The following is a 12,353-nucleotide window of genomic DNA, read 5'->3' on the forward strand; positions in this document are numbered from 1 at the left end:
TCTCTAACTTCTGTTAATGCCCCTCCTCCCCTTCTTACCCCATCCCTTATTTATTTATTTATTTATTTATTTATTTATTTATTTATTTATTTATTTATTCCCCTCCTTTTTTTCTCTCTCTCTGCCCTCTAACAATCACTGTTTGCCTGTCCTCCATCTCCCTCTGGTGCTCCTCTCCCCCTTTCTTTCTCCCTAGGCCTCCCGTCCGATGATCCCTTCCCTTCTCCAGCTCTGTATCCCTTTTGCCAATCACCTTTCCAGCTCTTAGCTTCACCTCTCTCCCTTCCTATCATTTCGGATTTCCCCCTCCCCCTCCTACTTGCAAATCTCTTACAATCTTTTCTTTCAGTTAGTTCTGACGAATGGTCTTGGCCCGAAATGTCGACTGTACTTCTTCCTATAGAAGCTGCCTGGCCTGCTGTGTTCCACCAGCATTTTGTGTGTGTTGTTTGAATTTCCAGTGTCTGCAGATTTCCTCATGGATGAGTGTTTTAAGACCGTTTTCAATGGGGCGTAGTAAAGCTCAGAACTCAAGACTTTGGGTTTTGATAAAAGGTCATTGACCCTAAATTTTAATTTTGTTTCCCCTCCAGTTTCTGCCTGACCGGCTGAGTATTTTCATATTTCCTGTTGCAGCTTGATTAAGCAGTTTACAGCTAATACAGATATAGCAGCTTGTGGAAGTTTGTGAAATATCTGCAAGAGCTTTGGAATATTGGAAATTTCACCATGGCAGGTAAGGAACAAATTCAAGGAACTGAATGAATACAGAATAAATAAAAGATATTAGTTTGACACTACAGTCTGGGCACCATGGCCCCAAGTGTATCTTGGGTGTTGTAAATTCTAAATGATTCTGTAAGATTTCCTCAGCACAGTTTCTTAGCCTATCTCATTCTGCTGGAAGGACAATGCCCACAACCGGACACAGCATTACAGTTGGGCTTCAATATTTAATAATAGTTAAGGACTATATAGAATCTTAATCTAAAGATTCAGTATGTATTTGTAGTGAACATTTTACTGATCCAGGCACAAACAAAGATAAGTTTTTGAACCCCAATTTATGAGGAAGAAATACAGCTCAAGAGTTTAATGAACTCAATGAGGTGGAACTATTTTAATATCATTAGAAACACATGTAGACTTCTTACTGAATTTCAATGTATGTATGGAAGAACCAATGATGTTTAATTGTTTTAAAATGGAGGCCTTTCCCAAGCAAAATCAATTGTAAAGGCTTAGATGGTTACGGACAATTGGCACTAGCATCTAAATCAGTATGGACTAGTTGGGTTGAAGGTCCTGTGTCCCTGCTGTATGACTCTAAATAAATAATGCAACCTGTAATCAAATATAACAAAAATTTCAAATATCCACAGGGAATTGTCACTCAGCTCAGCAGTATTGAAGTATTTCAAAACCAGATCAATAGCCTGAACACTTCATTTCATACCTGGCTTGTAGACAGACCTTGGCCTTCTCTTCCCACCGTTCAGATACCGTCAAGAGCTCCTGTAAATTAGCCATCGCCTTTTCTACTGCAGGATGAGGTGCCAGAGCAATGCCAGAGTCTATAAGCTTCTTCATTGTGTCCAGTGTGACTCTATCAGGGTCTGACAGGGTGAGGTTAACTTCATCAAGCCAACGAGCCTGCTGGAGATGTTGTTTCAGCTTGGGGAGTTCTTGCAACTCCACGTCCAATTCAGAACCCAGTTCTATTAACAGTTGCAACTTAGAGGAATCAGGAATTTTATCTGATAAAGCCTCCTTGCCTCGTTCATTGAATTCTTCGACACTGTCCAGCAGTTCCTAACATGAAATAAAAGGATTCATTAATATTTAACATTTTTCATAATCCATAATCTTGTTTTCACTGCAAGATTACTAAACCAGAAGGGTGAACAGGCATCCTGTATGTAAACTGCAGCCTGGGCAAGTAGGCATGCTATTTCAACAAGACTCATTGCAGAAACAACCATCTCTGCACTGACTGGCAAGTGACAACACTCACTTCAAATTAAGTGCAAGACGGGAAGGTGTTTTATAATTTTTAAAAACCTAGAAACAGAAAATGCTGTAAGCATTTAAGCAAGTCAGACAGAATATGTGGAGACAGGTCACAACCAATGTTATACATTGTTAACACTTCATTAAAGCTGGATAAACTTTGAAATCAAGCTTATTTTACGTTGCAAAGAAGAGGACAGGGTGGAGGAAACAATGGGAATGACTGATCGGTGGAAGACCAAGAGAATGTTTCAGATATGAAGTCACACTTAATGCACTGCAGCCTGTGAATTTGTTTATTGTGCAGCTCTATTTCCTATCTAACATGCTTTGGAGTGTATAAAGACAGGGTAGGGAAAGACTTGAACAAGAGTCTATATACAAAATAAGATTTCTATAATTTATTGTTTTTTTATTGTATATTGCAATATACTGCTGTTGCAGAACAACATTTCACAACATATGCCAGTAATATTAAACCTGATTCTGAATTCAAACACATTACCTAGTTGGTCATTTGACACTTTCATTTTGAACTTTCAATATGAACTCGATGAAAATCCCAAGTTAAACAAATAAAAATTAAAATGTTAGCACCTTCAGTTCCTACATTCTTCCAAATTAAACTCAAAGTTAAGCTACAGTATGTCAAAGTACGAACTAGCATTGTACTCAACTCCAGTTTAACTGCCCGACACATATTCTACACCTTATTAAAGATGAAATCACTTAACATTTAAGGATTTGCAGTCATACAGTCAACAGTCCCTTTGTTCCACCATATGACTTGTTACCCTACTATTTCTCCGTTCTCTTCTCCAGTTGTAATAAAGACCCTACGTTATACTTCACTGCAATAAAATCTTACTTCCTGAGTGATTGCCCCACCTACATTCCCCTGCAGACTACCTATATTGGTGCCAGTATGCATGGCAACAAATCCCTAAGCATTGGTTGTTAACACAAACATTTCATTGTATGTTTCAATGCACATGTAATGAATAAATCAAAATCAGAATCTGAGTCTTTCCACCTCACTGTCAGAGACTATAAGACATAGCAGCAGAATTAGACTATTCAGCCCATCGAGACTGCTCTACCATTTGATTATGGCTGATTTATTTTCTGCCGCAACCCCATACTACCTCCTTCTCCCTGTAACGTTTCACAACATTACTTATCAAGAACCTATCAACTTACGCTTTAAATATACCCATTGACTTAGCCTCCACAATAAGTTTGTAGCAATGAATTCCACAGAATCCCCATCTTCAAGCTGAAGATTTTTTTTGCCCCACTCTCTGTTCTTAAATAGATGTCCTTCTATTCTAAAGCTGTGATCTCCGATCCTAGTCCTAAGCATCATCTGCATACACCCTCTATCTAGGCCTTCCAATATTTGATAGGTTACTGTAAGATTCCATTATTCTTCTAGCCCCCGGCGAGGATAAGCATAGAGGCATCAAACACTCCTCATACTGTATGTCAACCCTTTTATTCCCAGGATCATTCTCATAACCTTCTCTGGACCCTCACCAGTGTCAGCACAACATTTCTTAGATATGGGACCCAAAACTGGAATACTGCAAAAGCAGACTCACCAATGTTTTATGAAGCTTCAGTTGAGAAGTGCAGGGGCGAAACACGGGTAGATGAGACTAGCTGTGTAGCGTGTGGCTCTACAACATCACTAAGTGGTGGGGTCAGAGGAAGTTCTCTCAACACCCCTTGCCTCTTTGGGAGGCCCCATTTTGCTCAGGCTGCAGGCCCCTCAGGAACCCGCCACCCCGCCCCATCCCACAAGAAGAATGTGAAGCTCACAACCACAGATAATTAAAGATGAATCCGAGGGAAGGCCAGACAGCATGAGGAGAAATGGAATATAAAATTTGCAAATGAATTTATATAAAGGGTAGTAGGCTTGGCACACTAACTGAATGGCATGTTTCTGTACTGTAAACATGTGGTACACTTGTTTTGTGGTACCTGAAAGTCACAAGTAGCAAGCTTTTCCTTCTGAATTTGGAGACATTTATGGACTTCACAGCCATGTATTAGTTGTACAAGTAATCAAAACATATTAAAGTGTCCTTAGAAAAATGCTGAGAGTATGTTATAAACCATATCGTCAGTGGATGCAGGAAGTCAAGATGTCACAACAGCACAAAAGTAATGGAGATACTCCTTGCTAATTTTCCTGCTTTGAGATAGTAGCTTGAAAACTTTGCCAGTAGATACGCAAAGACAGATATTGAAACGTTTCACATAATTATCCTAAAGACTGAAGACAAATTTGCAGTATTAAAAAAATCATATTTACTCACTGATATTAAAAATGAAAAGGGATTGCGACATACAATAAACTAAAAATTTACAGAAAGAATTAACAATTCAGAAGGAGAGTTAGATCATACTCATTGTGCCAAGCCCAAATTGGAATAGCAACGGTAACTATTGGAATTTTTTATTTAGATGGTGAATTACAATATTCCCATCAAATCTACAAGTCAAGAAAGTTAAACCATAGCTTATAAGGAAATTAAAGATTGTATTAAATAGAATAAGGAGACAAATAAAATTGCTAGAAAAAGTACCAAGATTGAAGATCAGGAGCAGTTCAGAAATCAGCAAAGAGGGACAAAGATTAATTAATGGAGTGAAGTTGGAATCCGAGAGCAAGGTTGCAGTAAACAAAATCTGACAGTCAAAACATCTATAAATATGAAAAGACAAAGGTTAGTATAAGTAAGTATGACCTCTATCATCAGAAATTGGTGCAGTTATGATGAGAACAAAGAAATGGCAGACAAACTGGTTCAAGCTTAAGAGAACACAACCTCACAGCCATGTTAGAAAATAGAAATTTCAGAGTGATGAAGGGACTGAAGGAAATCAGCATTAGTAAAGAAACAGTGCTACAGAAAACAATGGGGCTAAAGACTGACAAATCTCTACCAACCTCTCCTTAGTGAATTCTCTAATCCAAAACCTCCACATCCTTCCTGTAATGCAGCCAGAACTGCAAACACTCCAAATATGGTCCAAGCAAAGTTTTATACAACTGCAACATAACTTCCTGACTTACTGATCTTAGCTAATTGTGATTTATTTGGCTCTGCAATTGTTATTTGTCATTCATCACCCAACAGGAACTTGTCTGTGTTGAAACTACTGTATCATGTGCTGTTGAGGAATAGACAAGCTTAGTTACACAACAAGTAGGCTTAGAGACACAAAGGGGAGCCAAGAGCTGGGGAAGAGCAAAAAGTGAATAATTAATGTTTCAGTGGGATCACAGTCTACTAAGAAAAAGCTTAGAATGAATTTGTGGTTGTAGGGAAATCAGTAAGAAATTAACCAAGAAAGGAAATGAGAGAAATTTCAATTAACAGTCATGCAAAGTAGAGGAGCAGGACGAGTTTGTTTGTTTACACAAGGGGGAAGAGAATATTGAAGAGTAGATCTGTCAAAAATAGATTTTTAACCACAAGACAGAAATAAGATCCGGTTGGTACAAATTTCCTTCTGAATGCCCTCAAGGTTGACCCTCTCTAATGTGTTTACTGTTCAATTTAATGATAAAGCCCAAAATACGAAGTGCAAACCACAAGATCCACACTGCTGTTTGAAGCACTGATTTCAGATGCATACTGCTGACTGTTCATTTGCCCATCACACAATTGGTACAAAGTTTACAACTCAAGTTGGGTAATAGCACTGCAGAGAATTATCTGAAAAGATATTAAAATACACTATCTAAAGTGAAGCTTGGCAGATTGGGGTTGGATTAGTATGTTGTTCCAACCTATTCATAAATAAATTGCTAGATTATTACACCTGGAGTCAGATATGATATATGGACACTTGCTTTCATTAAATGCTTACCTTAACCAGTCGAGTTTGGCTGATGACACAAGGCAGGCTGTACAACTGGTGCACAAATGCTTTCAACTCATGAACAGTTAGCTTTGTTCGAGTTTTTCCACCTTCTGGTTTAGGTCTAAACCACAACAACAAAAGAAAAAAAAGCATATTACCAAAAGTTTATATTATATTATGACATACTTGAAAGGTTTGTAGCTTGTAAACATTTCACACAAAACACGTATTTTGACCTTTAGGCTGTTGAACCCCAAATTATTGTTACATGTCAAAGCTCTTATCTACAGGTTGCACTGGTAAGAACAGGAATGACATTAGGCAGCAAGACAAGTTGGGGCTGACAGGACTCTGAACAAGCTGAGAAATGTAACATGTGCGAACATCATGTATTAAATGAATCAGAATATCTCCCAAAGGTTCAGAAAACTTGAACAAACTGTTTGTATGACTTGAACAGGTTTAAAGAATGGGTAAAGTGTCAGATGGAATTCAGTGCAAGGAATAGTGGAGTTCTGCCCTTTGGGAGGAAGAATAAAGGTGTATACTATTTACTAAATAGGGAGAGAATGCAGAAATTAGAAGTGCAACAGGACTTTGAAGACCTGGTTCAGTATTCCCCTAAGATTAACTTGCAGGTTGTCAGTAGCATAGATCTACCTGGACTGAGTTCTGCAGACCACATATGGAATATTGCCTCAATGCCTGTTCTCAATAGAGTTCAGAGGGATGGGGAAAGACCTCACTGAAATACTGAAAACCCTAAATAGAGTGAACTTAAGAAGGAACGTTTCCACGAGGAGGGTCTTGGATCCAAGAACACATCCTCAGAATAAAGTGATCATCATCATTATGTGCCGTGTCATATGACGTGGGCAACCATGATCTTTGACCACAATTGTTCTTGACAATTTATGATTTTTTTGATTTTTTTTTAAAAACATAAGTGGTTTACCATTGCCTTCTTCTAGGCAGTGTCTTTACAGCAGACTTTTTGCCTGGTGTCAGTACTTGCATAACCAGGACTTGTGATATGTGCCAGCTGTTCATACAGTCATTCACCACCTATTCTCATGGCTTCATGTGACCTTGATCTGGGGGGGGGGGGGGGGGTAGGGGGTGGGTGGCAGTGGCTAAGCAGGCATTACATCTTGCCCAAGGGTAGCCTGCAGGCTAGCGGAGGGAAGGAATGCCTTATACCTCCTTTGTTAGAGATGCATTCTCACCACACCCCCAAAATAAAGGAAAATAAGGTGAGAAGAAATTCTTTTCAGCTAGAGAGTGAAGAATCTGTGGAATTCTTTGCAATTGAGGGCTACGGAGGACAAGTCATTGGGTAAACAAGCCAAAGATTGATAGGTTCTTTACTGGTAAGAGGGCTAAGGGGAAAAGGTTAATGGGGAATAGGGTTAGAAAAATCAGTCATGAATAAGAACCTGTGGAGCATGCGTATGGAAGTGATGATGACAGATATGATGGCAACATTGAAGAGGCAGTTAAGACAAGCACATGAGCATGTAGGGAGTGGAGGGATATACACAATATACAGGCATGTGGTTTTACTTTAATTTGGTACTATGGTTGGCACTGACACTGGGGGCAGAAGACCCTGTTCCTGTGCTGTACTCGTCTGCATTTTATAGGCCATTGCTCTGAAATGTTGATTTTTTTTTCTTTTCCACATGCTGACTGATTGGCTGAGTTCTCCCAGCAATTGTTTTATTTTCATATTGCAGCATCTTCAATTTTATTTGTTATCCATTCTTCCATGCCTCACTTGGTCAAACATGCCTGATGTCAAGAATAGTCAATCTTAATTTATCTCCGAACCTCAGATCTTTGATTCCTGTTTGATAATGACATACAAGAGCCAAATGGTCCAGGAGAAAACAAAGTGGGCATGAGCTAGCAGGATGTTGCTAGTAATTCTGATGAATCTTTAGTTATTTTACAGGTGGCACAGAGTAGACTAACTGGCAATAATTTGTGTATTTGCTTTTTGTGGATAAGATATATTGGCAGTTTTTCACATTATGATGTTGATGTCACTGTTGGAACTGTAATGGAATAGCTTGGACTGAGACGCAGCTAACTGAGCATTTTACTATAGAGGGATGTTGTCAGTTTTCATAGGCTTTGCTGTGTTCAGTGCTTCTGGCTGTTTATTTATGTCACATGGAGAGTACTTGTCTGACTGAAAACATTGTGGCTAGCTCAGGTGGAAATCAAGGTAAACTGCCCACTTAGAACTTCAGGCTGAAAGTTCAATTTCTTCCTTATGGAAAGTCAGTGCTGCCTCTGACAATTTTACATTCTCATTCAAGCAAGTTCGTTCCCTTTGCTTGACATTGCTGGCAAAGTGAGAAATAACACACATGATCATACAATAATACATTCTGCTGAAGCTAATGGCCTACAGCACAAAATGGATGCTTAGGTAGGAGATGTGCAATCAACTCATCATTTAATGGGAAAGAAAAAATACTGCAAATGATGGAAACTTGAAATGAAAACATAAAATGCTTAACACAGGCCTGGCCACAACGGTTGCAAGCACTAAGTTCAAGTTTCAGATTTTTGACCATACTGACGATTTCAGCTTCACAGTGGTGTTGCCTGACATGCATTTGTGTTTATAGAAACGCACAAAATATTGGAGGAAATGTTGCAGGTCAAGCAGCATACATAGAGGGAAATAAATAGCCGACATTTCAGGCCAAGATAGATTATTTATTCCCCTCCATAGATGATGCCAAACTTGCTGAATTCACCCAGCATTTTGTGTGTGTTGCTTAAGTTTTCCAGCATCTGCAGAAACTTGTGCACTTATGATTATGTTTTTATTCTATCCTATTTCGTACAGCAGTTGTGCCACTAAATATGGAGGAATGTGCCCTCGGAATGAAGAGGTGACTTCTCCTCAAGGAGTGTCAGTGTTCACGCCAACTAATGCTATCATAAAGTAAAGAATGTCCATCAGTAGATTAGGGAGTTCTATGCTAGTACCAATCCCCACCGGTACCCTGCAGTTATCAGTTGAAAGTCACACCCTCTTTTGGAATGTTTATTCTAGCTTATGCACGGAAGTCATCAAGGAACAATGCCAGAATGACTTAAAACTACAACTCATGTAGTAACTATTATATCCTAAGCAACATAGAATGGGATTTGAATTAGATAGTCACAAAGTGATGATTTTCAGATGAACATTTTCCTAACCTAGCCAATCCCTAACACTTGTGACTATTTTTGAACAATCCCAAATATCATCTCAGACTTGACCCGGGATTCAGGATCTAATCATAAGAAAACATTCATTAGATCTAATCAACAACCTTAATCACGGTCCTCCAAAAGTCATTTGTACTTTAACAGGCTTGCTTTTAGAAGTCACATTTCTTCTTGTGACCAGATCTTCTTAAAGCTGTCACATAGAAAATAGAAAAGTACAACACAAGAACAGGCCCTTCAGCCCATAATGTCTGCACTGACCACGAAGTCTCTTAAAAATAACTATAGTTGCTACTATCACATTCTAACAAACCAATTAGCTCTCTGTAATCTCCACAAAACTCACCCTCTTACCCAAAACCTATGCTTCTTGCATTTGATATTTCTACCCTAGTGAAAAAACTCTTCACCATCTAACTTCCCTATGCCTCAAATCAACCTTCAACTTCCAATGCTCCAGAGAAAACAATCCGAATTGTCTAACCTTTTCTTGTAGCTAATACACTCCAATCTGGCCAAGTTCCTGGTGATCTTCTTTTGCATCTACTCCAAAGCCTCCAAATCTGTCCTGTGTGGCAATCAGAACTGCACACAATAATCCAGCTGTGGCCTAACCAAAGTTTTACACATCTGCAACATTGCTTTTATTCTCAATACCCCAACGAATGAAGGAAGACAAGCCATATGCCTTCTTTACAAATCTATCCACGTGTTGATTCTTTCAGAGAAGCTAAGGATTTGCATCTCAAAATCCCTCTGTACATTAGTACTCTTAAGGACTATGACACCTGCAGCACACTCTTGCATTTGACCTTCCAAAATGTACCGCCTTACACTTGCACAGAATAAACGCCAGGTGTGTTTTTTTCATATACACACACATATTATACATAAATAAATGACAAGTCCAGGCACCAATTCTTGCAGAACATCACTGGTCAGAATCAGAATCAGGTTTGTTATCACCAGCATGTGTCGTGACATTTGCTAACTTAGCAGCAACTGTTCAATGCAATCCATAATATAGAAGGAAAATAATAATAATAATAAGTAAATAAATTACAATAGACATATTAAATAGATTAAAAATCATACAAAAAAAGAAATAATATATATTTAAAAAGTGAGGAAGTGTTCACGGGTTCAATGCCCATTTAAGAATTAGATGGCAGAGGGGAAGAAGCTGTTCCTGAATCGTTGAGTGTGTGCCTTCAGGCTTCTGTACCTCCTACCTGATAGTAACAGCGAGAAAAGGGCATGCCTTGGATGCTGGAAGTCCTTAATAATGGTCACTGCCTTTCTGAGACACAGCTCCTTGAAGATGTCTTAGGTACTTTGTAGGCTAGTACCCAAGATGACGCTGACTAAATTTACAACCCTCTGCAGCTTCACTCGGTCCTGTGCAGTAGCCACCTCTCCCCCATACCAGACAGTGATGCAGCCTGTCAGAATGCTCTCCACGATACGTCTATAGAAGTTTTTGAATGCATTTGTTGACATGCCAAATCTCTTCAAACTCCTGATGAAGTACAGTTGCTGTATTGTCTTCTTTGTAGTTGCATTGATATATTGGGACCAATCCTCAGATACCTTGACATCCAGGAACTTGAAACTGCTCACTCTCTCCACTTCTGATTCCTCTATGAAGATTGGTATGTGTACCTTTGTCTTACCCTTCCTGAAGTTCACAATCAGCTCTTTCGTCTTACTGACGTTGAGTGCAAAATTGTTGCTGCAACACCACTCCACTAGTTGGCATAGCTCGCTCCTGTACACACCCTGATCTGCGTCTGAGATTCTACCAACAATGGTTGTATCATCAGCTAATTTATAGATGGTATTTGAGCTATGCCTAGCCATACATTCAAGAGTATAGAGAGAGGAGAGCAGTGAGCTGCACCAGTTTTGATCGCCAGCGAGGAGATATTAATACCAATCTGCACAGATAGTAGTCTTCTGGTTAGGAAGTCAAGGATCCAATTGCAGAGTAAGGTATAGAGGCCCAGGTTCTGTAACTTCCCAATCAGGATTGTGGGAATGATGATGTTGAATCCTGAGCTACAGTTGATGAACAGCATCCTGACATAGGTGTTTGTATTGTCCAAAGGCCGTGTGAAGAGCCATTGAGATTACATTTGCTGTTGACTTATTGTGGTGATAGGCAAATTGTAATGGGTTGACTAACCTTAGTCAGAAAAACACCCTTCCATGAAACCTCTGTGACCAAACTAACTTTATATCAGACTTTCTAACTCACTGTTGATCCCCTGTGCCTTTACCTTCCGGAAGAGCCCACAATGGAGGGATCTTGTAAAATGCTTTACCAAAATCTATGAAGACAATATTCAAATGACTTGGATTTCTCCCTAATCCTATTTGCCAAGGATTTTTAGCACCCTATTTCTTTTTATTTCCTGCTTCTTTTATATTCAAAGGTCCTTGTCCAATTTCAGTTTCCCAAACCTTACACGTGTTTGCTTCTTTTTGACAGTATTTACAATATGGCATCACCTAAGATTCCCAAAGACCATCATCTTTATTTTTCATCCTCACTGGAACATGTTCGTCCTGAACCATAACCAACTGGCCTTTAAGATACTCCCACAGGTTAGATGCGATTTACCCTTAAACTTTTGCCTTCAATCTACTTTTCCCAATTCTTGTCTAACACTCTTGTTATTTGCCTTTCCACAATTTTGTATTTTCTCTCGAAGAGTAGTCTTATCCCTATCCAGTAACATAAGCTTATGGAATTGCAGTTGAGGTTCCCAAGAGGCACCCCCACTGAAATTTTGACCACCTGACCAGGCTCGTTTCTGAACACAGCAAAATCCACATACTATTTTAAGAAATCCTCCCAGATACAACACATTCTGTCCCATCATAGCCTCCAGTACTAAGTACCAGTCACTTCTCTCCATTTTCCCATTGTTTTGTGAAAAAGTCTGTGGTCTCTTTACATCATGTAAATCAATCCAGAGGGGCTGTCCATTTGTCAACAATGGGTTAATTAAGTTTTCTGTTATAAATTTCCACCCGTTTGCTCTCATCTATAGTTCAGTTCAATTAGAGAAACCAGCTGTGACCTGTTTCATAGGTCAGGTTCATTTGCTCTATTCAACATTCGTCACCAGTTGCATCAACATCCCATGTGCCCAAAACATATGCGCTTAGACTGAGGACAAGGCAAAAGGGAGTTTATACCCATCATTTACAGAAGACTCAGCCCGTGA

General features: G+C 39.2%; 1 protein-coding gene across 1 annotated transcript in view; it reads right to left on the reverse strand.

Annotated features, from left to right (window-relative positions):
- Positions 1-12,353, reverse strand: part of kdm5a (lysine demethylase 5A) — a 158,773-nt gene that overhangs the window by 41,744 nt on the left and 104,676 nt on the right. Inside the window, exons 18-19 of the mRNA XM_073058897.1 lie at positions 5,896-6,010; positions 1,457-1,812 (exon numbers count right to left, since the gene is read on the reverse strand). Coding sequence (XP_072914998.1) covers positions 1,457-1,812; positions 5,896-6,010 — 471 coding nt within the window. The remainder of the gene's footprint in view (positions 1-1,456; positions 1,813-5,895; positions 6,011-12,353) is intronic.

Source organism: Hemitrygon akajei, chromosome 10 (genome assembly GCF_048418815.1).
Source record: "Hemitrygon akajei chromosome 10, sHemAka1.3, whole genome shotgun sequence".
Lineage (NCBI taxonomy): Eukaryota > Metazoa > Chordata > Chondrichthyes > Myliobatiformes > Dasyatidae > Hemitrygon > Hemitrygon akajei.